This window comes from Leopardus geoffroyi, chromosome B3 (genome assembly GCF_018350155.1).
Source record: "Leopardus geoffroyi isolate Oge1 chromosome B3, O.geoffroyi_Oge1_pat1.0, whole genome shotgun sequence".
Classification (NCBI taxonomy): domain Eukaryota; kingdom Metazoa; phylum Chordata; class Mammalia; order Carnivora; family Felidae; genus Leopardus; species Leopardus geoffroyi.
In genome coordinates, this window is record NC_059337.1 from 122,220,435 (window position 1) to 122,247,597 (window position 27,163).

The 27,163-nt window shown below is 49.7% G+C and overlaps 2 protein-coding genes across 6 annotated transcripts in view; one reads left to right on the forward strand and one right to left on the reverse strand.

Annotated features, from left to right (window-relative positions):
• The window catches only part of POMT2 (protein O-mannosyltransferase 2), a 42,899-nt gene extending 30,033 nt beyond the window's left edge, over positions 1-12,866 (reverse strand). For 2 of the 4 annotated variants that reach the window (XM_045451675.1, XM_045451674.1), the window contains exons 1-2: positions 12,404-12,866; positions 7,000-7,084 (exon numbers count right to left, since the gene is read on the reverse strand). In XM_045451675.1, coding sequence (XP_045307631.1) covers positions 7,000-7,084; positions 12,404-12,861 — 543 coding nt within the window. In that variant the 5' untranslated portion in view covers positions 12,862-12,866. Of the gene's footprint in view, positions 1-1,846; positions 1,952-6,999; positions 7,085-9,214; positions 9,498-12,403 lie in introns of those variants that run through there. The other 2 variants (XM_045451672.1, XM_045451676.1) reach the window with 2 other exon arrangements.
• Positions 12,867-13,038: 172 nt separating this feature from the next.
• On the forward strand, positions 13,039-23,243 carry GSTZ1 (glutathione S-transferase zeta 1). Of its 2 annotated transcripts, none has more exons than XM_045451678.1 (9): positions 13,039-13,147; positions 16,363-16,414; positions 18,309-18,376; positions 18,850-18,930; positions 19,281-19,406; positions 20,508-20,586; positions 21,139-21,191; positions 21,636-21,685; positions 22,488-23,243. In XM_045451678.1, the coding sequence occupies exons 1-9, from the start codon at positions 13,133-13,135 to the stop codon at positions 22,612-22,614; spliced, it is 651 nt and encodes a 216-aa protein (XP_045307634.1). In that variant the 5' UTR covers positions 13,039-13,132; the 3' UTR covers positions 22,615-23,243. The 2 variants fall into 2 exon arrangements, with proteins under 2 accessions (XP_045307634.1, XP_045307633.1); XM_045451677.1 differs by lacking the exon at positions 13,039-13,147 and adding an exon at positions 15,999-16,082.
• The last annotated feature ends 3,920 nt before the right edge of the window (positions 23,244-27,163 follow it).

Consider the following 27,163-nt stretch of genomic DNA (forward strand, 5'->3'; position numbering starts at 1 on the left):
AAGCATCCGACTTTGGCTCAGGTCATGATCTCACAGTCCGTGAGTTCGAGCCCTGTGTCAGGCTCTGTGCTGACAGCTCGGAGCCTGGAGCCTGCTTCAGATTCTGTGTCTCCCTCTCTCTGACCCTCCCCCATTCATGCTCTGTCTCTCTCTGTCTCAAAAAATAAATAAACATTTAAAAAAACTTAAAATGGAGGACTTTGATGTAGGCGTGACTTGGTGACCTGAAATCACCTGGTATATCTATAAATAAGAAAGGGCTGGTGTGACAGTGAATCGTCATATCAAGCAACATTCATGTGCCTACTGAGCACCAACTTGAACATTGATATGAAATCAGCAAAGTTCAGCCAAGTAGATGTGGGCAGGATGGCACAGTGGTTTCAAGTAGGGGACTCTGAAGTTGGACTGCCCCATCAACTGCCAGCTGTGACCCTGAACTAGTGTATCTCTGAATCTCAGCCTCCCTATCTATGTGATGTGAAAAATAAGGGTTCCTACCTCATAAGGTTTTCTCTGGAGATTAAATGAGCTAGTTTTATTAGCACACACAAGGTACTCAATAAACATCAGCTTCTATTACAAAACTGTGGGTGCAAGCTGAGAAAGACTTCTCTAAGGTGTTTTCATATTCTAGAGAACTCTAATGTTATTTTTGTTATTTCTCCCTTGGCTCTCTTCTTTGATCACACCAGAAATCACTCTTTAATCTACAGGTTGCATTTTGATTCTGGAAAAAAGATTACCTGACACTTAAGTATCTGGAGAGCTGTGTTTTGTTTTGTTTTGTTTGGAACCACCAGCCTTCTCTCCACCTCCCTACCCTGTCCATCAAAAGTAAATAGACAAGCTGGGGGAATGGAAACTCTCACATCTTGGGTGCCACTTTTTATCAATAGAAAGCAATGTATCCTAGTGTGAAAGAATACAAGGCTGTTACATTTGGTGTTCTCAATTTCCACAGTAAGTCCACAGTGAGTCAGACCTATATGCAATTACGTACGCTATGTGATGTTCAAAAGTCACTAGGAAGACAGAATCACTTAAGAATGTGAACTTGAGGGTAGGGGAAAACCTTGTTTAATATGGTATGACCATGCAAATCATCCAATGGTTAGCCCAAATAAGCATATAGCATTTATCCAAAGCGTTTTGAGCTCCTTAAGGAGCTTGTAAATAAATACAACCTGCTTTGAGAGCTCCATGTCAGAGGTCAGATTTTGCAGGTTTCATTTAGCTACAGATAAGGGTCCCCACAGAGTTGGGTATTTAGGCCTGGCCATGCTTCATCAAGGCTGGTGCTGGGACTGGGGACAAACATATAGCCTCCCCTAAAAGACTGGAAAACCCCATTTGGGTGCCTGAACCCTTCACAGGGAAAGAAGCAGGGGCCTGATGGCAGGGGTGTAAAGATGCTAAAATCTTAAGAAGGGCCCTCAGAGGTAGGCAGTGCTCTAGCAGTTGTGGCCATGGAGAGGGATGATGTACAGCCTGTCAATGTGCTGAGGCCAATGTCAGGGCTGCAGGAGACTCCTGGCTGCCTGGATCCTAGGTTACTCTCTAACTCAACATCTGAAGCCTCACATGGGCTGGGCAATAGGTGACACTGTGTACTTGCTCCTACCTATGCAATCTCGGTATTATCTGCGGCCTCCCTTCCCTTCTTACTCACCCAGTTCTGAATCTCTATGCCTGAATATCTACTACAGGATGTGGGTCCAATCATCTTCCCTTCCACTGCCACATAAAGTCCCTTTGTCTACATTTGCTACCCTCCAGGGCTTCCAATTATTATGTTCTGAGTGTGGCCCCAGGGTTCAGTCTAGAGCAAGTCAGGAAGCCTTACTCCTCTCATTCCCATGTAGTTGTGATGCTCATATTTATCCCCGGGCTTCTGGAACAAAAAAGTACCATCATACCCACTCAGGTAGCCAGCAAGACCTATCAGCATCTGAGGAGAGAAGGAGAACAAACAAAAAGATGATGAGAGAATTTTAAGATTCCTCTGTCCCCTGAATTTCCCTCCAGCTGCACCCAGACTTGGTTTCCCTTGACAACTGTCCACAGGAGTTGCCAATGTGACATTTTCTCCTGCAGCTGTTGCAGAGCAAAGAATCGTTTGTCCACAGAGCTCTTTGCTTGAAACAAATCCTCTCTTGTGTTGAGGCCAAGTTCTTGGGAATAGGGCAGATTGAACATTTAGGAAGAAAAATCCCACAAAGAAAAATCCCACTGGCAAGGCCAGTGAGGGGCTCCCTCGTTCAGCCTTCTTTCATTTGCTATGAAATAAAACGTGACAGCTCATGGGGGAAGCCATGGGCAGGGGCTGATTCCTGAAAGACTGATCCACTGAAAGGGAAATGAGATTCCAAGTCAGAATGAGGACGGAGAAAAGTGGCCAAGGAGTTACATACTAGGAATGGGCAGAAGGGAAAAAAGAATGCTAAGACAGACAGACTTTCCCAGAGGAGAAAAGTCCCAGTGGAAAAAATACAAAAAGGCCAGAGACCAGTTTCTCTTATTTCTAATATTTCAAAGGAGGGCAACCTTGGCACGTTCCAAACCAGAACAAATCAACTATTATACTAAGACTGAGATTTGTGAGTCCTTCAAAACGTTCAAGAAGATCAGCTCCTTCATGTCTATCTTTCCATGGCTATCAACAGTGTAAAAGTCTAGTTTCCACACAAGCAATCAGAAGCTGCTAAGACATAAAAAGTGTCAGCAAATACCAAGCATTTTTAACAGCCCCAGAATGCCCTAGCTGGACACCTATGCCCCAGTTAGGCTGCGTGGAAGGATAGAGGACATTGGCTGTATTGAGAAAGTCCCTCCCTGAGACGCTGCTCGTGGGTCTGGACCACTGCTCCTGTTTTACTTTAGTTCTAACCAGTTCCACTCTCTATAATTCCATGGCAAGGAACAGAAGCCAAAATGCTTATAAATGATTATAAAGCCTTGTTAAAAAAAAAAGAAAGAAAAAAGAAAGAAAGAAAAGAAAAAGGAATCCTAGGGCTCAGAAGTTAACATAACTAATTTAATATAAAATAAGAGAAGGAATTGAAAAGACGGAACTATCCAAATACCTAGATGGACAAAAACCAACAGGTGACAATTAAATGGATGTCCCTTCCCACCTGGGATCTCAGAAGACAAATTCACCTGGAGCTGGTATAAATTCCCAGACTGCTTGGCTGGTCTGCTAGAGTGAAGAAATGCACAGATGGTTTGCATCTCAGCTCTCTGATTGCAGACAACACTTAATATCTCTGAGCTACAAGTAATAAAACCTTCCTTGCAGGGGGTTGGGAGGATTAGAGACAGTGCAGTAAGTCAAACGCTGGCACTGTGCCAAACACCAGTTCCCTCACAGTTAAAAGGGTAGCCCTTAAGGTTAAAAGTAGCCCTGAGCTAATTTTCTAACTAACTCGTTCAAATCAATAATAATAATAATAATAATAATAATAATAATAAAAATAAAAACCCTACTAGAATAATGGGAAAATTCATAGAAAACAAATAATAACGGCTAATTAACATACGAAGAAAATGTTCAACTCAACTCATAAAGACATGCAAATGAAAACAGTGACACACAATTTTTCATTCTCAAATTGGCAATGTCTTGAAAGTATGATCATCCCAGTGCTGGCAATGGTGCGGGGAAAACAACGCTCAGACACTGTTGGTAGGAGTATATATCACTATAATATTTTTGCAGAAAAACTTAGCAATATGTAACACAAATTTAAGTGTGCATATCCTTTGACTCTTTAGTTTGGCTCCTAAGAAACTTTTAGATACACCTACATAAATAATTATGAAAAGATAAATGTACAAGGATGTTCATTGCAAAATCTTTTGTAACGTCTGAAAACTGGAAGTAACATAAATGCCCACCAATTGAAGACGGGTAAAATAATTCACGGTACATCTGTATAATAGAATAATGTACAACATTAAAAAGAATGGACTGCAACAGCCATAAGGAAGGATGAGATCATGCCATTTGAGACAACATGGATGCACCCAGGAAGTATTATGCTAAGTGAAATAAATCAGACTAAGGAAGACAAACACCATATGATTCCACTCATAAATGGAATCTAAAAAAAAATGAACAAACAAAAACAGAATCAGACCTATAAATACAGAGAACAAACTGGCAGTTGCTAGAGGGAACGCGGTGACGGATGGGCAAAATGAGTGAAGGGGAGAAGGAGATACAGGCTTCCATCTATGGAATGAGTATGTCATGGGAATAAAAAACACAGCATAAGGACTACAGTCAATGATATTGTAATAGCAGTGTAACACCACAGCTACACTTGTGAACACAGCATGATGTATAAACTTGTCAAATCACTAAGTTGTATACCTGAAACTAATGTAACATTGTGTGTCAACTATAATCAAATTAAAAATAAATTAAATAAATTTTTTAAAAATGGAGTACATTTTTATGTACTAACATGGAAAGAAGTTAAGATCTATCATGTTTAAAATATAAGTTGCTGAACAATTTTAGTCTGGTCTGATTTATACATGTCAATTGTTCATGTATATGTATAAATATACACACATCTGTATAAAGAATTTCTAAGAAAACATTTAAGAAACTAATAGAAATATGGGGAAAGGTAGCTTGTGACCTTTTACTTTCTTCTGTGCAGATCAAATTTTTCACTACATGCAGGCATTTTTCTTTAACCCAGGGCTGGGGGCCAGTGTGGAGTAGCAGGTATCAGCCTCAGTACTGTAGGAGAAAACTTCCCATTTGCAACTTCAAGGGGCTTTCTGAGTCTTTGACTGGTTTGGCCTTAGAACCTATGAAAGCTGCTGTGTTCATCACTCTCTTTCAACCAGGCAGAGCACAGGACCATCAGGAGATAAATCGGTGGGGCAGGGGTGGTTTAGAAAGAAGCCTTACATTTCTCCCTTCACACAGGGACCAGATGTGAAGCAACGAGGGCTTAAGTAAAAACAAATCAACCAATATTCCACATGCTTCACTGTGCTTAGCACTGGGGGACTCCAAAAACACACAGGCAGTCCCCAGCTGAAAAATTGTGCTGGCTCTCCTAGGAAAAATCTCCTCCACTGCTAGCCCAGTGCAAACATTCAACACATTCCACTGCTTAATTGTATGGTAGTAACAGATGTCATCCGAGTACTAGGGCAAGGCAAGTTTCATGAGGCAGTGTGTTAGAAGAGTTGAGAGTAGACGCTAAGCCAGCCTAAACCTTGACTCTGCCACTTAGGAGCTTTCCTCCCTATGGCAAACTTCTTTTCCTCCCTGTGCCCCAGTTTCCCCACTGGCAAAATGGAGATACAATGGTATCTACTTCATAGCTTATTCTGAGGATGACATAAGATAATGTATGGAAAATAACTAAAACAGAGTAAGTTTTCAATTGCTCTGATTTTTATTGCTGTTATCTTTAAAAGGAGATAGAAGGAGGCATAATATTTTCTTTTTTAAAACTTTTTTGAATGTTTATTTATTTTTGAGAGAAAGAGAGAGTGCAAATAGGGGGGTGGGACAAAGAGACAGGGAGAGAAGAATCCAAAGCAGGTTCCAGGCTCTGGGTTGTCAGCACAGAGCCTGATGCGGGGCTGGAACCCACAGACCACGAGATTATGACCTGAGCCGAAGTTGGACTCTTGATCAACTGAGCCACCCAGGTGCCCCAAGGCATATTTTCCACTCTGGCTCTGGGCTCAGAGCTAATTTTGAATTTTTATTTAATATTTATTTTTGAGAGAGAGACAGAACATAAGCAGGGGAGAGGCAGAGAGAGAGGGAGACACAGAACCCAAAGCAGGCTCCAGGCTCTGAGCTGTCAGCACAGGGCCCAGCGTGGGGCTCGAATTCACGAACCATGAGATCATGACCTGAGTCGAAGTCAGATGCTTAACTGACGAGCCACCCAGGTGCCCTGTGGGCTCAGAGCTAATTTTGAAATAAGCCACCATCCCACCACCCCCTCCAACCCTCCCTGGCCCCTATCCAGTGCTCTTGCGCCCCTAAGCCTGCCTATCACAGCCTACCACCCCTGTCTCTCCTCACCCATGCCTTCATCCCCAAGTACTCCATGCTCCAAGATGACTCCCCAACTTCCTAACAGACGAGTTCCTGTCCCCTTGGTGCTAATGATCTCAGCCTTCATTTAGGAAGAAAAGGCTGATCCGTTAGCTTTCTCAGAGGTGGTTGTTTTTAAAAGACTAAAATGAATTCGGATTGTGGGATTTCTAATTGTAAAACATGTGAGAGGTATAGGTCAAAGAATGTGCATGCTGGGAGTGGGGAGGGGGAAAGGTGTTGTGCTCCCTTGTAGACAGTCAGCTGTCCTAAGCAATCTCTGCTTTATGCAATATGTTCCTTCTCTTCATTTCTTTTCGTTTTTGGAATTGAGATAAAATCCATATACCATAAGATTCACCATTTTCAAGTGTACAATTCAGTGGTTTTCAGCATACTCACAAGGTTGTGTAACCATCACCTCTACCTAATTCCAGAACATTTCATCACCCCAAAAGAAATCCCATACCCATTTGCAGTCACCCCCCAGTCCTTCCCCACCAGACCCTGGCAACTACTAATCTGGTTTCTGTTTCTGTGGATTGGCCTATTCTGGACATTTCATATAAATGGAGTCATACTATGTGGCCTTTTGGGTCTGACACCTTTCACTTGGCATAATGTTTACAAGACTCATCTATGTTGCAGCATGTATCAATACTTCATTCCTTTTCATGGATGAATAATATTCCATTGTATAGCTAGCTGTACCATATTTTTTAAATATCCATCCATTGGTTGATGGACTGCCTCCCCATTTCTGAGCCCAGAGGACTCCTAAAAACACCAAAGATTTACCATGTAAGCAGCTGGACTGGAATGTCAGGGATTTCTTTCCACAAACCCAAGAATTAAATACAAGGTTGAGACTCTGCTCCAACCATTTGAAGAGAGCTGTCAGTCATCACACTGCTTACCTTCCCCAGAGGTGGGTGTACATCAAAGAAAAAGGTACGGTTGATATAATAACTTCCCATTTTTCCAAAGTGAGTCTCATCCCAACTAAAGGAAAAATAGAGAAATGAGAATTTTTAAATTATCATGCAAGCCAAATAGCCATAATACAACATTGTTAAAATTACAGTTAAAACCAAAGGCTGTAAGTTTTAATCAGTTAATGAGAAAATATGGATTAAAAATTTTTTGACACGTTGGGACATGTAGCTGGCTCAGTTGGTAGAGTATGCAACTCTTGATCTTGGGGTCGTGAGTTTGAGCCCCATGTTGGGGGTAGAGCTTACTTAAAAAAAATTTTTTTGACACAAGTAATTGGAGGAAGACATCACACTGATAATTAACCTTTATTGAGATAGATGAGAAAGGTTAGCAAATATTTACCAACCAGTTAAAAATTTAAGTGAAATCTATACTTATTCTGTAGCTTGAGCTTCTATTCATTTTAATAGAACAGAGTTTTCCTATAAAATAAAAAGGTTTGAGGTAAGGGTTTTCTCTCAAGTCTATTACCTTCTGACTCCGAGACTACTTTGCTACTAGAAAGCAGATTACTATTGCTATTACAAACTACACCGTGGGGCTATTGAACAGTAAGAGACTACAAACTGGTTGTCACAGGAGTCCAATTTCACTCATTAACCCTCTGATACTTAACCTGCTGACTATGAACTCACTGAGCTTATTATAATGAACTAATCAGTATATAAAAATTGAGTTAAGAGCCTACCTAGAAGCTATCCTCGTTGCACAAATTATTAAGCAAGTAAATAAGTGATTCTAATATGTTAGCTTTTAAACACAATGCAGAGATCTTGTTCTTCTATATGACCTTTTCACATCCTGCACAAAGACTTTACGGAAGCAGCCCAGTTAATTCGGTACAGCCTGGCTATTTCTGTCAGTTCCTCCCTGCAGCTCAGAAGAACGGTTGCTTTCTAGGGACTAGCCATCCCCAGATCAGCTTCCATAAGCAGTTATTACCAACCTACAACGTAAGGGGCAAAACATGCTTTTCCCCAAAGTGTAGGGCTCTTTTCTTTATTCTTTAACTCAGTGGGTCCAATAGTAAGGCAGAAGAGTAAATCTATTTCTGCGTCTGTTTGCTTAACGCTCTGCTTGACACGAAGTAAGAACAGTGGCATGGAGATGTCAAAGAGAGAAGTAACTTCTGAGCAGTGTGACAAAATGGATTTGCAGAAAGAAGAGAAATCAGTCCCAGTTCCACCACTTACCAACAGTGCAACCTGGCAAAATCACCCACCCTCTCTGGATCTCTGTTCTTATCTACACAATGAAGACAATAATATCTGCTATGTGCCCTTCACAGGGAAGTATTAGGACTCAATTTAGAAAACATGTGAAAGAACTCTGTAGACTATAAAATCCCATACATTTATAAACTGTCCCAACTGGGCACTATTTAAACTGCCCCAACACCTCTGGTTAGTGTTGAGGTCTGTTTGGAAACATATTGACAAAGGGGTATGAGATTTTTACTTCAAAAATTTCCCAAGTAAAACTAGTAGTAACATTCACATCTCTTCTTGGCTTTTATTGTGTGTTTGTGTTGGGAGAGACGATCCTCCCTGACTCTCTCTTGCTCCTACAGACCTTGCTGGGTATGCCAAGAATGCAAGGTCCTGGCTGCTCTTTACTCAGGCCATTTCTCAGGATACGTTTGCAGAAAGGCAACCTTGAGAGAAGAGTTAGCATCTTCCTCCAGGACAGAGGGCGCTCTTGTTTACTGCTTGTTATAAAACAGTGGATTCCCCAAGCTCAGTATCCCTCAGCTGTGAGGCAACCCACTGCACGTGCAGGCATTCATTCAGACCCATGGCATCACATGGGAATTGGGGAGCAAGAGGAACACATGCCCACCTGCTGATGCTCTCATCCTGCTTGCTGTGCCATGAAAAATAAAGTCTTTTGTCTCTGACCCAGTACTTCGTCTTCTGCCAACATCCATAAAATAATGACAGGCTAACTTACTAGTTTGTAAGTTGGGTAAAATAAAATCCTAGACCCTGACTGTGGTCACAAGCATAAGATGCTGAGACATACCTTTCCGTAAGAGAAAGGACAAGGGCCCCATAAGCTTGGAATGGAATCTGGTAAATAAATGCCCTTATCCAAGTGGTAGGCAAGGAAGGTAGTAAGAGTCTCCCACCGTCTTACCTATTAATGAGGCTGAATGGAGAAAGAAACAGTTTGAAAGCTGCCTTGGTTACTGCTCACTCTTCTGGCAAAATAAGAAAGAGATGTAATCATGACAATGGGGCAGCAAGCCTAGCAGGCCCAGCCAAAAGGCAATATGCATATGGCTGCTGAATCAAGGAGTCTCCAAAGCTTTCATAAGTGGTGCCAGCAGTAAGGAGATCTTGCTATTCAATATAGAAAATTGGGGCAAAATGAACACATTGAAAGCTCCTTGGGTGAGCTGTGTGCTCAAAAGTGAATGTGCCTTGCTTAGTGGCTCAGAACCACTCTGTCCCTGTGTCCCATGATCCCTCCTCCTCTACCACAATCTCAGCTGTGTTAAAAAAATAAAATAAAATAATTAAAAACCAAGGTCTCCCTCATGTATCTTACCCCCTGCATCCAGCACTCCACAGTCTCCACTGGGGAATGGCATAATCTTTGGATGGCTGTCACTATAATTACCGATGCAGGCCTATTAGATTTATAAGTTCAAGGGGGAAAAAGCACCCAAATTCAACTGACAGGGTCTGAGCCAAGCTGCCAGTGGGGAAGGAAAGGTAAAATGAGCTGTGGGTAAGGCCCCTGTATTACTATTGTGGTTCCCACAGTGGGATGTATACTGGCATTGATCCTATAAGTGTCAAAGGGGATTATCCCATTCCGGGACTGCTGTGTGTTGAGTGGTGATCCTATCCTATCCTGGGTGGTCCAGAAGAAATAATATAAATCCCAAGAAGGGAAAGTGAAATCACGGCCATAAAGACATAGGGCAGCTAGAGCCAAGAGAGGCCATTCTCCAGGATAACAGCGCCATCTGCTGGACACAGGTACCAAGCACATACTATTTAAAAGGGACAGCTATCAACCCACAAACCTTTATTAAAACTGAGTGCCCGACCCATGAAGGCCTTAGGACTCTTTGGCTTGATATTGCCACCTTGGGGTGAGTCAACTTAGAATCGAAGGCTACAAGGGAAGGGCTCAACAGGCTTGCTGGTCAAATGGAAGTAATATAGCTGGCCTAGCCCTAGGGGCATCTTGATTTTTTGTAAGAAGAGGTAGGAGCTCCCACTTTGGAGAAACTATCTTCCACTCCGCCACCTGAAGCAAAACCACTGGCTCAGTGGAGTCTTGATTCACAGAGGTTCCTCTCAAGGCCTGGTTCATTGATAGCGTCCACTGGGCAGCAACAATCATCCGGTCTCAGTGACAACTCTGGAAGGCCAGCTGTAATAATGGTTGATGGGCACAATTGGCTGAATTGAAAGTCATCGCTCTTGCCTTACACAATAGTTTTGAGAAACAGACAAGTTATACTTTTATTGGCTCTTGGGCTTTTACCACTAACCTAGCTTCTGTGTGCCACCTAGAAGACTATATACTGAGAAATTTCAAACACTCCTCTTCAGAGCCAAGAACTGTGGGGGAAAATGTCATGGCTTCCTGTCAATGGGACAATCTGGATCACTCACACAGATGCCCACAGTAAGGACCAGTATTCTGATAAGACTGACTGAAATCAAGCTGCAGATCAAGCTTGTACCAAATAGACTCCTGCCATTACCACCTGGATTCATGAATGCCTCAGGCATGGAAACACATCTATCATCATGGACTGGGCACAAAGTAAAGGACTATATGTTTCTGAAGCAGAAGCCATCACTGCGTTGTGGTGACTTGTGACTCCAGCCAAAAGCTGACCAGTTTGTCTTGCAATAAAGGAGGCCACATCACACTGGGCATTGACTCTGCCCACTCCAAGGAAACTAACTGTTTTAGGACTTTGTTCCCTTCTCCGGGCTATCACTGGTGCCTTACTGTTATGGACACTTTTTCAGGTTACAGTATTGATGATGCTGTTCCAGTCTAATTATCTGACTCCACATATGTCATTGGGGTCCTTGAAACTACACAATGTCATTCCAAACCATCCACAGTCTGACAATAGTGCACTTTTTTCCCCTTATTATTTTCCCTTATTATTATTCACATAATAATGAGCCAATAGTCAAGGTACTTGATGACATTCCATACTCCCTACCCTCCACAGGCATTTGGTATTGTCAAGCACAGAAAGATTTCTAACTCTGCTTCCCTCACCTCCTCCTGGTTCACACACCTTAGTTAAGCAGTTTGGTCACCTAATGCAGTCATCATCAGAAAGGGCTCATCTCCTCTTGGCCAACAACTGGGTAATGATCAGGATAAAAGAGGTGGAGAGTTATATAAACCTACATTTTGAACATTTTAGATTCTTCCTGGACTATTCCTGAGCATGATTTGTCCTTCTTTCCCCTAACAACTCCAGATCAGCAGGGGGGAGGGAGTGGGAGATTCAAACTTAAGCCAATATGCTGATGTTCATCCTACTTCCTGCCCCATGAGTAAGTCCTTTATCTCTGACCCAGGAGTCTTGTGTCTTCTGCCAACACTCATGAAACAATAATAGGCTAATTTATTCACCTCCCAGTAGGATAGCCCAGATAGGTTGATAGCTGGCTTTTTGGTCAAAGAGTTCCATTTCTAACATTCCCTACACTAACTTTCTTGTCAGGGATACTGACAAAACATGGTATCGCTTGTTCACTAATAAATTAACCATTTTCAGATTGTATAAAACTTTTTCTCCTTCTAGTTGGAGACTTTTTAAACTTATCTCATGAAATCTGAGTCCTACAAAATAAAGCCTTTAAGAACACAAGTCTCTCCTCACAAAAGGGCCCCAGACCTGCTTCCTGAGACCCCTGTCATCATCCCTGGACACACAAATTGTCGTCCCCTCTCCCCAGGATGATTTTTGCCTCCCATGATGCCTGGAAATCCTGCAGATTAGGAACTCAGGCTTTAGGGAATTCTATACTAAGAATTTCCAATCCTCCTTGAAAGTTCAAAGCACCTTTAAAAGCCACAATCTGAAAGACCGCTTTATCGGATCTTAAGGAATCCACTGCCAAAGCAAATCCCACTGCCAGAGCAAAAAAAAAGACTCCTCTCACAGAGACTGCGCCTGGCCAAAAGCAACTTCCAGAAACCTGTTTCCCACTCCAGCGCAGCCCCGCCCCTCCCCCTGTGATTCCCGCCCCCTTCGTGCCCCCGGGCCAATCAGAGGGCGCATCCCTCCCACCCGGTTGCCATGGGACCCGCCGAGTCCCTCCTGTCACTCACCAGACGTGCGGCGGCTCGTCCAGACGGTGGAAACGGGTGGCGAAGGACAGCAGCGTGACGAGGGCCAGCAGGGCCCACCGGCCAGCTGCCTCGAAGTGCCGCGAGCTCCAACCAGGCCGTTTGCGGCTCCGCGCTGTAGGCTTGGCGGTCTCGTCCGGGCCCACAACCCTAGCAGTCTGGGGCCCACAACGGCCCCGCCGGGGACGCAGCTCGGGCCGGGCCGGGCCTCCGCCCACCGCTGGTGGCATCCTGCCCCTCCTCAGGATCGCCCTCCGGCCCACCGGCACGCTCGGTCTTGCGAGCCGCCCGGTCAAGAAGTCATCCAGGTCCAGCTCGGGGTGCCCTGGGAAATGTAGTTCCCTGCGCCGGCAGCAGGCCCCGGGGCCCCGGCCTCTGGGCTGGGCAGGGAGTGCGGTCGCCGTCCGGGCCGCTAAGAGGCGGCTAGTGGCGCAGAGCATGACGGACCGCGCGGGCCCGGCGGGCCGGCCAGGGAGAAAACGGGCTCAAGGAACTGCAACTCCCAGCAGCTCCGGGAGTGGGGGCGTGGCGGCAGGGCGGGGCGAGCCAGAGGAGACCTTAAAGATCATTCTAGTCCAACCCCTAGCTTTACCACAACGGAGGTGTAAGTTCTGACGTGTCGGGGCCTCACAGGGCCACAGCCGTCGACGAGTCGGAGAGTCCCAGACGCGAAGTCTCTGGGCCTGGAAGAGGGGTGGCCCGAGGTGCGAGATGCAAGCGGGGAAGGTCTGTGCCACGCATCCAGGGAGAGGGAAACTACTTAGAAACACTGAGAAACCCTGGGGGGGGGGGGGGGTAGCTAAAGGTGAGCTTGGACAACGCACGCTCCCGGCATGCAGAGCGCCGCGCACGGGCGCCGCTCTGCGCCTGCGCGCTGCCAGCTTCTTGTTACCCGCTGGGGCCTGTAGCCTAGAGAGGATTGGGCCCGAGGCGGCGCGGGTTGGTGGACTGTGCGGGGCGCTGTGGAGTCGCTGTACCCTCGCGCTCCACCTGCCTCTTAACCGTTCTCTCTGCTAGGTTTTCAAGACGTTGTCCCCTGCTTCCCTCTTCCGTACAGCCCCGTGTGGTCTTTCCCAGCCGGTCGGCCCGACGGGTCCTAACACTTAACCTAGGGCCTTCCCGGGTGGTTTGCTTTATGAGAGAGCACCTGGACGCTTTAAGTCATTGCCAGCACCTGGGGAGCGCCTTCCCGCTTGGCCCAGAGTCACGGTGTCACCTCTGGGGGAAGGGGCCCGAGAATCTGCATGCCCCCGATGAACTTTTAAAGTCTTATTCAAGTTTGAGAACCACCAAGGAAGGTAAGCGGGCATGTCAGATGGGATACAGCATCCCCGTAATAATGTATAGCTCTCCCACTCACAAATGGGATTTTAGGAGTCGTTCTCTCAAAACATGCGTGAGAAATGGTTTAAAAATAAAATCTGCGGGGCGCCTGGGTGGCGCAGTCGGTTAAGCGTCCGACTTCAGCCAGGTCACGATCTCGCGGTCCGTGAGTTCGAGCCCCGCGTCGGCTCTGGGCTGATGGCTCAGAGCCTGGAGCCTGTTTCCGATTCTGTGTCTCCCTCTCTCTCTGCCCCTCCCCCGTTCATGCTCTGTCTCTCTCTGTCCCAAAAATAAATAAACGAAAAAAAAAATAAATAAAATAAAATCTGCTAGACTCGTCAGAATCCAGATTTGAATTGGGAACGAAGTTCCTCCAGGGGTAGTGATGAGATGAATTCTTGACTTGGGCTTAAAATCTAGCTCTACAAGTGCACAAGGGAACACAGGGTGGTTGACGCAATTATCACTGGTAAGAGGAAAAGCAGAAACTGCTCTCCCGCTGTTTCCGGATGGCCCATAAGTAGGAAACCTGGGGGCAGTGGCATTCGCAGTGACTCTGTGGTCACCCTCAGCACAGGTGAAGATGTAACATTCAGTAATTAGGTAAGACATTTCGTTAAGGATTCTAAGCTCATGTCTGAGGCTCTCTAGTGGTCCCGGCCCTCACCAGCAGCCCCTGCCTCTTGGCCCCAGGAGCCCCTCCAGCCTGACCTGTTACCGAAAGGGATGTACCTCTGAATAGGGTTCATCTAGTCGTGGCCACCTAGTTCCTCTGCTTCCAAAGACACCTGCCGTCTATCACCTGCCCTCTGCACCAGAGCCACCTTTACTTTCCCCACAAAAGGTGCCTCCAGTACCGGCTGGAACTCCCAGGCTCAGAAACCAACCTGGGAAGGCCTGGTTGATAGTTCAGGGATGTAGTCTAGAGAGGGTTGGGCCCTCTCTAGAAGAGAGAGTTGATAGTTCACGGACGGTGAAGGCAGGGCCACAGAGCAGTTTGGTGTGCTCGGGGGTGCAGAAGGGAGAGGGAACTTGGGGGAAATGTCTGTAGTCAAAGGGATGGTAGTCAGGGGTGATCTAGAAATCCCGTTGTGTTCTCCCTCATCCATATGGATACACACGTGTCTGCCTGGAGATTCATGAGTGCTAACTAATTACCAGTCCTGGGCCCTGCTTTGAAATGCTGACTACCCAAGAAGGACCAGAGAAATGAACTTTGAGTCTTTTAAACTTTAGAGGAGAGATCACACACACACTCAGCCTCCTCCAGGTGCCTCCTCCAGGGTAACAAAAATGAGAGAAGAGGGCCAGGTAGGGAACATGGCAGACCAGAGAGGGCATGCCCTGACTGAAGGAGGCCAGTAATTGTCTCCAATCAATTGTTGCTACTCAGGAATCCGAGTCCACTGTCTCCAGATCTTTTTAAGAAAAAACAGACAATAGGACTTATATACGAAACATCCTGATTTTTCAATGTTGGCAACCAAGTAGAAACATTTTTAATTTTTTTAATGTTTATTTTAGACAGAGAGACAGAGTGCAAGTGGAGGAGGGGCAGAGAGAGAGGGAGACACAGAATCTGAAGCGGGCTCCAGGCTCTGAGCAGTCAGCACACAGCCCAGTGAGGGGCTCAAACCCACGAACCGTGAGATCATGACCTGAGCCAAAGTCAGACCTTAACTGACTGAGCTACTCAGGCACCCCGAAACATTTTTAAATATAAGTAGACCAAACACAATACACTATAGGCTGTCCTTTTGTGACCTTAGCTTTGGAGTCCATGGGCATATCCCCCAGCTATTTTTATGAGACCATCCTAAAGGACTGATGGGTGGGTGGTGGGTTGAGAGAGACGGGCACTGCAGCATGAAAGAACTAGAATTCCTGGTCTTTCTGTTGCTGCTGGAAGGAATTATGCTATCATCTTACAGCAACCCCTCATTTTACAGATGAGAGAGAAAAGACTAGAGAATAGAGAAGGCAGGGATCTGCCCAAGGTCACACAGAGCTAGTTCCTGCACTGGGACCAGACCCTAGGTATGCCAGCATCCAGTGCACCACACTACATGAATTACTGCTTCCAAAACCAGGCCACCTTGTCTGCCCAAGACACCAAATCTGGCTCCACCGGGAACATAAAAAACTTCCCACAAGTTGGAAAGAGATGTCCTTTCTGACCAGAATCAAAGTTTCCCCGGAAGCCTATCTAGCCCAGCTTCCCCATTGGCTCATGGGATCCACCCCTTCAGGGTTCCTCCCCTTGCTCTGCAGCTCTGGGAGAGGGGACATTCCTTGAGAGGCCAAGGGTCACCACAACACCATGATGGAGTCTGGCAAGGTAAGGAAGACATGTGCAGGCTGGCTGCCCTGTCGGGGGCCCCTTGGACCTCAGGGATGCACGATAGCACAGTTTGGAGCTGAGGGACCCCACCTGACTCCCAAGGCCTCTGACCCAGAGAGCTCGGAGTCTGGCCTGAGTTGCAGATACGGGTCCGGGAAAGGAGGCCTGCTGACTTGGAGCCTCCTGGCTGAGGGCCGTTGCCTCACCAGCGGGTTTCTGGGGCTGAGAACCCCCATGAGCATGCGTTAACATGTATCTTCACGCTGTCTCTCCTCAGCCCATCCTGTACTCCTATTTCCGGAGCTCCTGCTCATGGAGAGTTCGAATCGGTAAGAACTGTGCTCCCACCAAGAGCCTGGGGGGATGTAGGTGGAGAGAGCCCTGCGTGGAGAGCTAGCCTGGGACAGAGGGGTATTCTGTCAGACAGGGCACCACCCCCAGCAACCAGTGTCCCCAATGCCCTGGAGACTTTAGCACCTGCACCTTGAATGGCACCTCTACCTAGGAAGTGCCAAAAAGAGGAGAGTGGGGGTGGCAGGAAGGTGGGTTTTTTTTTCCTTGGACCTGCCACCTCTCCCACCCTGCTCTCCAAAGCCACTTAGCAACCACACTTAAAGCAGGCTCACAAAACCCAGAGGTGCTTGGTAACTGGCAGGGAACAGCTGGCCTTTCTCAGTTCTTATCTTATTTGATCTGGCAAATTAAACAGAAGTGGCCAGTGTCAACCCCAGGGGCTTCAAGGAAGCAGAAACCAGGGCCCTCCGGTTTAGTCCCAGCTTGACCCGTCCCTCCCTCAGCTCAACACAGCCCGTGGCAAAGATCATAGTCCCAGCTCATACTGTGGGAAAACCGTGCTGGATGTTTTTATGTGCATGATTCCATTTAAACCTCGGCAACCCTAGGAGGGAAGGATTATTGTTGCCTTCATTGTACAGATGAGGAAACTGAGGCACGGGGACATTAAATAACTTGCCCAAGACTAGGTAGCTAGTAAGAGGCAGAGCTGGAATTTGAACAGCTAGTCTGCCTCCAGAGTCCGTGTTCTTAACTACTCTACTGTCAGATGAGGAAACCAAGGCACAGGGGCTCATTAAGTTTCTTGCCCAAGGCTGCACAGCTAGCAAATGAATGTGATGAAATCTGAACCCAAGCAGTCTGCCTCCGGTAGTCTGGCCCTAACTGGGAAGCCATCTGCCATGACCCTCCCCCGCCCCACAGTCAGTTGGCAGTTGCTAGAATCAGTAGGCAAGTGCACTGGGGTGCCAAAGGACACAATCTCTCCAGGCACCTCCCCTGGGCCCAGAACCTCTGCCCTAGCTGGGCCAGACAGGAGCCACAGGACCCATGTGCAATGACCTCTCCCTCCTGGCCCCAGCAGCCACTTTGTCCAGAGTGGGGCTGACCAGCGCTGAGGAAGAGCCCCGTGCCTCCCAGTCTCTCTTCAGACCGTGACACGTCTCATCCCCTCCCCTCGCTCCTTTGCCTTTGCCCAAGACTAGCCGTCACCATATTTCAGTGCACATGTGCATACGCGCGCACACACACACACACACACACACACACACACACAGAGTCTTCACTAGGCTGGTCCAGTGTTTACCCTCACTTTGCCAGGGGAAATTATCAAAGGGCACAGAGAGGAAATCTGGTCACTAGGAGTCATAGCAGATACTGTGAGGCCACTAAAGAGCCCTGGTGCCCTGCTTGGAATGGGTAGTAATCAGCTCTGAGAACAGAGAAAATGGATGAGAAAGGGAATTCTTCTCTGGAGAGTGTCATCTGCTTGTGTATGCACTTTGTGGCTTGAGCACCTGCCCTGGGCCCTTGGACACCTTCATGAGAGAATAATTGCAGGTCTCCAACAAATAAGCCCTGCTTGCCACTGTTCAAGGCCCTGGAGGGGACAGAGGTGACCAGAACACTTCCCTGCTGCCCTCCAGGAGATCCCAGGGTGCCAGGGCACACACCTGTAGGCACCACTTGGGTGCGGGGACCCTGTGCGGGTATGGAGAGGATGGCCCTGAGACTTTGGGGGCAAGAAGAGCCTCAGAGACCTGAGGGAGGAGAGTGGGTAGTGACCAGGGAAGCTGGAGAGATGAGGACAGGGCCAAGTTGGGCCTTGGGTCACCTAGCTGCCTGGAAAAAGAAGCCTCCTTCTGGAACCTCATGTAGCCCTTGGAAGTATAGCCAGAAGCTGTCCCCTGACTCTGCTGTCTCTCGTAGCTCTGGCCTTGAAAAGCATCGACTATGAGACGATCCCCATCGACCTCATAAAGGATGGAGGCCAGCAGGTGAGGAGGCCGCCCCCGGACCACCATGTGAGAGTTGGAGGTCTGGTAGAGGGACCCAGAAGAGGGTGCAGACTTCTTCCCCGCAAGAGGTGAACCTGTTGGCTCTCCCTGGAGGGATGGGGTGACAAGCTATGCAGCATGAGGAGTCATGGGAAGGGCCCCAGTTCCAGGCTCCGTGCCACAGCCTGGCCTCTCGGTGCCTGACCCCAGGAGGGTGAGTGGCGAATGGGGGTCCTTGCCCCTTGCTGGGCCATCTGGATGTACCTTGGTGACCACAGTGTGAGGTACAAGGGGACACACATAGCCAGGCCATTGGGATGAATCCTGTAGTTCAGCAGCCAGTGGATTTTGGAGTACTGCCTGGATCCCTCAGGCCTTGCCCAGGGGAAGAGAGTGCAGGTGGGCCGCAAGCCTGGGGTCTTCCTGTGTGCCCAGTCCAGGCCACCTCGTCCATCAGGTCCTTGTCTCCACAGTTCTCTGAAGAATTCCAGGCACTGAATCCCATGAAGCAGGTGCCGGCCCTGAAGATCGATGGCATCACCATTGGCCAGTCAGTGAGTGCAGGGCCTGGGAGGCCCCTTGCAAGAGGGGTGCCCCAAACAAGAGGACCTCACAGCTCTTCTTTGCTTGTGTGTGGCCAAGCGCCTAGGCCTTAGTAGGGACATGATAAGTTCCTGTCAGAGGGAGGGAGCTCGGCTGGTTGTTTGGGGAAGTGACGGGAGACTCGAGCATATGGGGACCAAGTTCTGCAGGACAGGGGGCCACAAAGAGCTCTTCCCTGGGGGAGTGTCAGCCTCGCGGGCTCCAGCTGAGGAGGGCGAGGAAGAGTTTGCTGGCCCCGTCACTCTGCTCCATGGGTCTGCGGCCCTCCCGTCCCAGTGTCTCGCTGCTCCCCTCCCAACAGCTGGCCATCATTGAGTACCTGGAGGAGACTCGGCCCACTCCACGACTCCTGCCTCAGGACCCGAAGAAGAGAGCCCACGTGCGCATGATTTCCGATCTCATCGCCAGTGGCATCCAGCCCCTGCAGGTGTGGCTCTGGACTCACACCCTGCACGCCTCTCATATGCCTCCCCTCACGCGCTCTTACCTTCAGAGGCACACTGGGTGTGGGGCCTCATAGTGGGGTACCCAGCTTGGGAGTGGGGGCGGCAGGAGGACAGGAGGGCTCCTCAGGGGCTTAGACCCAGACCACGTGGCAGAGGGGCAAGGGATCCCAGAAATCACCTGCCCCGCGGGGCCCCCAGCCGCATTCTCAGAAGCCCCAGGTTTCCAAGGACAGCCCAGAGGTTCCCAAGGAGGGGAGGGGCCAGGTGGCAGGGGAGAGGCTGAGTGCTGCAGAGCCAGACCTCTCCCCACCTTTAACCAGAACGGCCTCCCTCTCATCTGTTCTGTAGCATAGATTGGGAGTCTCGAGAGATTTTTATCTTTTAAATTTTTCCCTGCTAAAAAATAAGTATTAAAGCAATTCATCTGTGCTAACCCCTGGTTTAAATGAGGAAGTAGTCCCAGAAAGGTGGAGGGACTTTGCAGAGTCACTCAACTAAGAATGGCAGAGCAGGGGCCAGGGCCCAGGACCCCTGACTGTACCTGTGCCCCCATCCCCATGTTACCTTGTTGTTTGGAACAAGGAGATTGGAGCAGACAGATAGACCCATTTTATAGATGAGGAAACTGAAGCCCAGAAGTGAAATGGCTCCAGGGGTGTAAGGATGGGACAAGGGTGCAAATCTCCTGAAAGCCACCTATGCTTCTCCCCCATCCACCTCTCATGTTGCACCCCCCTCTCCTCACAAGGGGCCACATAAGGGAGACCCACTGGTTGCAGGGGAGACGGGCCTCAGGTCATGGCCGCGTCCTGTGCCCCCACCCTTCCACACCTCCGCCAGGGTCACAAGCTTCCCGACAACAGGGGGCACTGGGGCAACCTGAGAAGGTGGCTGCTGGGATCACTCTCTGTCCCAGCCCCCATCCACCCTCAGTGCCCAGATGGGAAGAGGGGATTCATGGAGCCCAGGAGGGGACAGATGGACAACCTGGGGCAGAAAGGGAACTGAGCTTCCCTGAGGGGGCTTGGCAGGCGCAGGCGGTTCCCAAAGCCAGTCACAGATTATCATCTTTGGTTGCATAGAACGTGTCTGTCCTGAAGCAAGTGGGACAGGAGAACCAGCTGACCTGGGCCCAGAAGGCCATCACTTCTGGCTTTAACGGTGAGTCCTTATTCCCGCGAGCCATCCCACGGTGACCTCTCAATGACACAGCTCTCGTGCCTAAGGCCGTGGGCATCTGAAACAGCTTCCCAGGCTCTTTGGTCCTGACAATGGCATGGGTGAGGGTAGAGGGGCAGAGCCAAGGAGGAAGTGGGACTGGATAGTGTCCAAACCTGGCCTCAACCTCTAGTACTTCTGGGCACCTCAGCACCTGAGGCCCACAGCCCTTTGGAGCTGGATGGCCCAACCTCTGCTTCACTGCCCGCCCCAGCTGGGAAACGAAGGCTAGCAAAGCACCAGCCCATCGTGTGAGAGCTGCTACTTCGGCCAGTGGCCGGTCTTGTCCCTTCTTGGGGAGGGAACGGCCACTGGGCTGGAGGAGCCCGGGGAAACATCATCTGCCTCCACATCCCCGGCAACTCTCTCCAGATCTGGTTGTCGCATTCCCTCCAACACACATGCCCCAGCCTGTCACTCAGCTGCCCATTTCAGAACTATGGGGGCCAAGGCCCAGTCTGTGCCCCGAGTAAGATTCATCTGGCCTCCCCACAGCTCTGGAGCAGATCCTGCGGAGCACAGCAGGGAGGTACTGTGTGGGAGACGAGGTAAGCTCTTCCAGGCCTTCCTACAGCGGACTTCTCCCTCCACCCTGGGGCAAGAGCAGGCCAGAGAGATTCCGGAGAAGGCATAGGGTTGGGATGGTTTCAGGGCCCCTCACCTCATCCTGAGGCGTCTCCTCCCTGCTGGGTGCCCAAGGGAAGTGCCTATGATGGTGGTTTTTAACAAGCACGCTAAGATCCACTGAGACCATCAAACCTTTTCTGGCCCCCCACAGAGCCAGTTGTCAGGACAACTGGATCCTGGCCTGGGAGACACGTGCTCTGGGGACAGATGGGGGAGAAGAGGAGGGGGATGGGGCAGTGGGGACGGGGTGGAAGACCCAGGAGCAGAAGGGAACTGTCAAGGGCTGGCAGCCCGTGGACACAGCCAGCCAAGCCTGTGAGTCCGGGGCACACACCCTGATGCAAACCCACCTGACCCTCTTTCAGGTGTCCATGGCTGATCTCTGCTTAGTGCCTCAGGTGGCAAACGCTGAAAGGTAAGAGAGCCCCACTGCCCACCCTCTCCCACCTGGCTCCTCCTCTCTAAATGCCCAGCCTCCTCCCGCCGTCAGGCCCCAACTTCATCTACCGAGGAAGCGAGGAAGCGAGGAAGCGTCTCATGCGGAGACTCCCCCCAGCTGGCCAGGGAGCCCCGGGTGCCAGGCCACACCAGCCACTGTGGCCTGGAGGAGACAGGCAGAAGAAATCAGGGGAGCGCCCCTGACCATGCCCATCTTAGCTCATGCAATCCCGTATAGCCCCTGCTCCTAAGAGGAGGTGGCTCACCTGGTGGCCACCCCTAGAAGAAACCTCCCGCAAGAGCCTGCTGCCCCCGACATGGTATGTCTGTGCCCAGCAGTGAGCTCTACTCTGCTTTCCTCCAACAGCCCTTCAGGGAGGCATGAAAGAGTGCCTCTCTGGAAGGCATCATGTCAGGCACCATCAGGATACAGAGATGTTATGACACATTGGCTGCCCTTGAGAAGCTTGGGATATGGGTAGAGAGATTATCTGTATATGTAAATGTGTAGTAGGTTCTCGATGAACAGCCATTGCTTGGAATAGGAACAGTAGGCAACAGAGATGCTAGACAGTACTGCATGAGACCCGCCCATCCCAGAGCCGCCTGTGAACAAGGCCCCCACGTGGCAGGGCCACCTTCCTGGTCCTTCTCTGGTCAGCTCCAGGGGCCCCATCCAGCCCACCTCTGTGCTTCCCTCACTGCACACAGGGCAGTCTGCCCGTTCCCCTGCACACCTGGTGTTGAGATGGTGTGAGACAGGTGTTTCTCTGCTACAGGTTCAAGGTGGATCTCACTCCCTACCCTACCATCAGCCACATCAACAAGACGCTGCTGGCCTTGGAGGCTTTCCAAGTGTCTCACCCCTGTCGGCAGCCAGATACACCCCCTGAGCTGAGGGCCTAGCCCTCAAACTGTACCCCGTGGGTGAGGGGGCAGGAAAGGGGTACAGGAGCAGAAGCTAGGTAGGCTGAACAGGCCTGGAAACAGGCAAGCCCTAGGTGGAGAAGCAGGAAATTTGAACTCCTAGCCCTTGAACTTGAAGTCTGGCCCTGGACCTGCCTTCCCACTGAACCTCTTTGTGCTTCCAGTACCCACAGTCTGTCGAATGTGGGTAGGGTGGGGGAAGAGGATGCTGGGAGGGAGGAAGGCAGGAACATTACCTATTACCTATGTCATGGGGCAGTCATGAAGATGCAGGCACAGTGTAGACTAAAATGCCTAGCAAGTTCACCGGAGAGAGGTCAGGAAGCCCGAGCGCCTCTTCCCTTCCCTGAGACTGTACCTGACTGCAAAGAATGTCCACCCTGAAATACGGTAATTAAACTGAAGCCCAGGCCTCTAGGTTATATTCAGTTAAGATGCTTTCCAGAAAATGAACATTCTTCCTAGCTGGAATCCCCCTGTGTCTGGGCCAGGAGAGGAAATCAGCCAGCCACTTGCCCACCCTGTGGTAGGCCTGGCCCCTGGCACTTAAGAGCACTGGAGAGAAAGAAGTTCAAAAGCCTGCCTGAGAGAACCAGACCCAGATGCAGAAGAGAACAGATAGAAAAAGCAGAAGGGCGCCTGGGTGGCTCAGTTGGCTGAGCCTCCGACTTCAGCTTGGGTTACCATCTTGTGGTCTGTGGGTTCGAGCCCCGCGTCGGGCTCTGTGCTGACAGCTCAGAGCCTGGAGCCTGCTTTGGATTCTGTGTCTCCCTGTCTCTCTGCCCCTCCCCCACTTGCTCTGTCTCTCCCTCAAAAAGAAATAAAACATTAAAAAATTTTTTTTTTTTTTTTTTTTTAAGGAAAATTAGGAAAGAGAGCATTTTGTGACCAGCTAAGTTTCCAGGGCTAGAATGGTACTATTAAGTGTTGACTGGAACACGGAGAGGGAAGTTGGCCCACATCCTCAGGGGCAGCATTCTCCGGATCAGTCCCAGGAGTAAGCGCTTCAAATAAATCCAGTCGTGAATGGCCTTGGGAATTGGAGGCAGGCTCCTGCGTGGGCAGTGTTAACAGCCACTGATCGGGATGGCTCAGGACCCCAACCAGGTAGCAGCTCACCTTGAGGTCCCTTCTGGAAGTGGAATCAGATGACTTTTATGTCCTGTACCTGAGATTTCATTTCCCCTGCATGGCTAGGGTTTAAACAGTGAACTGAGATCGATGTGTCTGGTTCAAATGGAAGCCGCCACTCTCAGCCGAGTCCCTTCAGCCCTGATCCCAGGGTACCTAGTTCTCCCATCAGCCCCTTTGTGGCCTCTTCTTTCCTGAACTTAGGTTCCGGGCTTTAGAATGACCAAAGTGGGCCACTCTTGTTCCCAAGCTGCGTCTGTCCTGGCAGAGCCAGAAAAAAGCACAGGACAGTAGGTGAGACACAGCAGTGACAAGGGAGACTCGGCGGCTCCTCCTGTCCTGCCGCCATCTTCCCCTCAGCTTACCCCAGACTTGCCTGGCTGGGTAAAGTTCACCTGGCCTCCCTCCAGAAAACCTTGACTCGAGAAACTAATCTCAGCCCAGGGATCAGGACTGGCACCTGACTTGGACATTTGAAGTTGAAGGTGATTACAGCCCCCGTGGATTTTAAAGACAGAACGAACTCTGGGGAAAGGAGGCTGGCCACTTCAGGCTGTGCTCCCACAGCCCCATGGCAGTCAGCCTTCCTGGCTCTGGAGAGACAGTGGGATAGGTGAGGAGCTGTGAGCAAGGCCAGACGGGCTGCTGCCGCCACTTCCCTGGGATTAAGGAGACAGCTGGCTCTGCCCCTCGCCAGCAGGCACCTTGGGAGCCCAGATGATTGGAATCGATTTCCAACACTGCTGAGGTTACCAGGTTCCTCCACCCCTTCCTCCTCCCAGTCCCATCTCCGGGCAACAGACAGAGAGACTTCCGGGAAAGCAGGGAACTAGACAGAGTCTGCATCCAGGACAGGGCACTGAGACAGACAACCTGAGACCACTCCTCCTGCCCTGAATGATTCTAGAGAGAATTAGATACAGTGAAGGGGGGAATGGGTTTTCCTGGAAGAAAAGTGGTGGCTGTCCTACTCCAGCTAGTAATGGATTTGCCACCCCCTCCAGTCCACCAGCTTGCAGTGAGCCTTCCCAGGTGACCCTCCCACCACCCCCCACCCCGGCTGGGAGCAGGGATATGTGGCCGTGCCACAGAGAATGTGGTAGACATGGCCCTTGCTCTTCCTGAGCTTTTGTCCCTCCCCTTACTGGTGGAAGTTTAATTGGCATGTGAACTCCACCACCCAACAGACCCACCATTGCTTCTCTGCTTGTCTGTCTGATCCAAGATGACTTCTAAGAGTTCAGTTCAGGTCTTCTCTTGGACACTACCAGATATTAACCCTTTTAACCTGGGACTCTATCAGCCTAAAACTGGTGGCAAGAGCTTAATGGGTTTTAAGGAAATCTCAATCAGGGGAAGAGGTGATACAGCCTCTGTTGTCAAAACATGGAAACCATCCCTCATCTGTGGCACGCTTTCCATATTTTTCTCATAGTTTCCATAGTTTGGTCCTCTGATTCAACAGAAAATTTCTGGTACGTGTCAAATGTAAGGTGAATACAAGCTGTGGTTGGGTAGGGAGGAGAGAGATGAATTTGTGGCTTTTCCTCTAGGCTCAGCAGACATCCCTGGAGTCCCATTTCTGAGGCGCTCCTTTCTATCTGGCTCTCCCCAGAGCCCCCACCCCCAAACTCAGACAAACCTGACCTTCTCCACAAAAACCAGAAATGTGTCTAAGGCAGAGAAACTCGCTCCGGGCTCCTGCGAGGTGACTCACCTGGACCTTGCTGGTACTTGCAGCACCCCCGCATCCTTCACCTGCACCACCCAGAGGAAGTGACCAAACCTTTGTGGCTCTCGGCTGCACTGGCTTTAGGAGGACAGTCGTCTATCTTCCCACCTCACGATGTTTTTGTAAAGGAGATTTTTGTATTTGAAAGACAGAACCTAAGCCCTGGGATCTCCACACAGCCGGCAGCACCACGGGCTGGTCTCGGGACCCGGGCTGGGACCACCATGGCTGCCTTCTTCACCGAGACCTGAGGACAGTGCCTGAGCTCTCGAGGGCCCACGACAACTCTGGGTGTCTCCTGCGGGCTAGGGCACCGGACCTGTTGAGGAAGTGCGGGAACTGGAGAGGAGATTTGGGGGCCTGCAAGAGAAGGCAAGCCTGGGGGGGGGAGGGGGGGAGCCACCAGTGCAGGGTGAACTGAGGGATGGAGGAGGGGAGTGTGGAAAGGGGCAATGGGATGCGCAGAGGCTCTGGCCTTGCCGAAGGACCACAGCCCAAGAAAGGAGAGTGGTCTGGTTTCTGGGCCTGTGGTTTTGAGTCAGAGTGAGGCTACCACTCCGTGTGTTCCAGCCCTGGGCCGTCTGCGGAGTCCAGGTCACCAGCACAGTAAGCTGACCTGCCCTTGAGGGATGTGGAGACCTGAGATTTTGCTGGCTTCAGCCCTCCCCATCGGGAACTGTCCTCCGGGGCCCTGTGGCTGGTTTCATGGGACAGAGGAGAACCCTCTTTATTCCCAGAAGAACTTAGCTGTGCTCCAGGGAGGGGAGTAAAAGAATGTGGCCTTTCTAAGCCATCTTCCCTGCATGAGAGCTGAGTGCTCTCAAAGTCCTATAGGACTGTACTCCCGACCTCCCTGTGACCCCCGTGCCACACAAGGTGACTAGCGTTACTACGTAAGGGCATGTTAGATGGAAACATGTCCTTCCTGTGCAGCCATGGCTGGCCACCCCCTCCCCTCCCAGAATGTCCCTCTCTTCTTTGGGGGGCCCTAGAAAATCATGAAGGAGCAAATATTTCCCTAAGTACAGAGATGACTTAGAGGTCAAGCCAAATGGTCCTGGGACTTGGCAACAATTAGGATTCTCTAAAGCGTTTTGAAAACTGCCTCTTCTGTGACTCCCTTAACTCTGCAAATAAGTGGTTTTCAGGGGTCAGATGTATCTTTCAATTCAAAACCATCACCTATTTAGGGCATGTTTCCCAGCAGGAGCCTCTTTCCAAAGGCTGAGTGGGTGGTAAATGGCAAGTCCTTCATTCCCACCTCAGTCGTCAGACCTGTGGGGAACAACTGGCAGATCCCTGACCTGGTATGTCAGAGGTCACAGGGAGACCTGATCTGCAGTCACAGTGGGAGTGGCCACAGGGAATGGCCGGCAGATGCTGGAGTGGTAATTAGGTGTGGAGGGTCTTTCACCTCTACGGAAGCGGGAAATCCCAGCAAATACTTGAGAAGGATGAAACCAGGAAGGAGGTGCTTCCCGGACACACTTGAGAACAAAGCAAAATATACGGGATTTTGTTCCAAAGCAATTTGACATATCCATTAAGGAAAGTAGTACACTTATTGAACACGCAGGTGGATACACGTACTCAGAAGGACTCATTGTATCGGCTCCTCCTAACTTTTAAACATAACTTACTTAGCTCTCATTCCAAAGTCACCAG

Coding starts and splice junctions, on each gene's coding strand:
- GSTZ1 (XM_045451677.1), top strand. Junction 20,587..21,138: donor CATCACTTCTGGCTTTAACG/GTGAGTCCTTAT, acceptor GCCTCCCCACAG/CTCTGGAGCAGATCCTGCGG. Junction 21,686..22,487: donor CAGGTGGCAAACGCTGAAAG/GTAAGAGAGCCC, acceptor TCTCTGCTACAG/GTTCAAGGTGGATCTCACTC.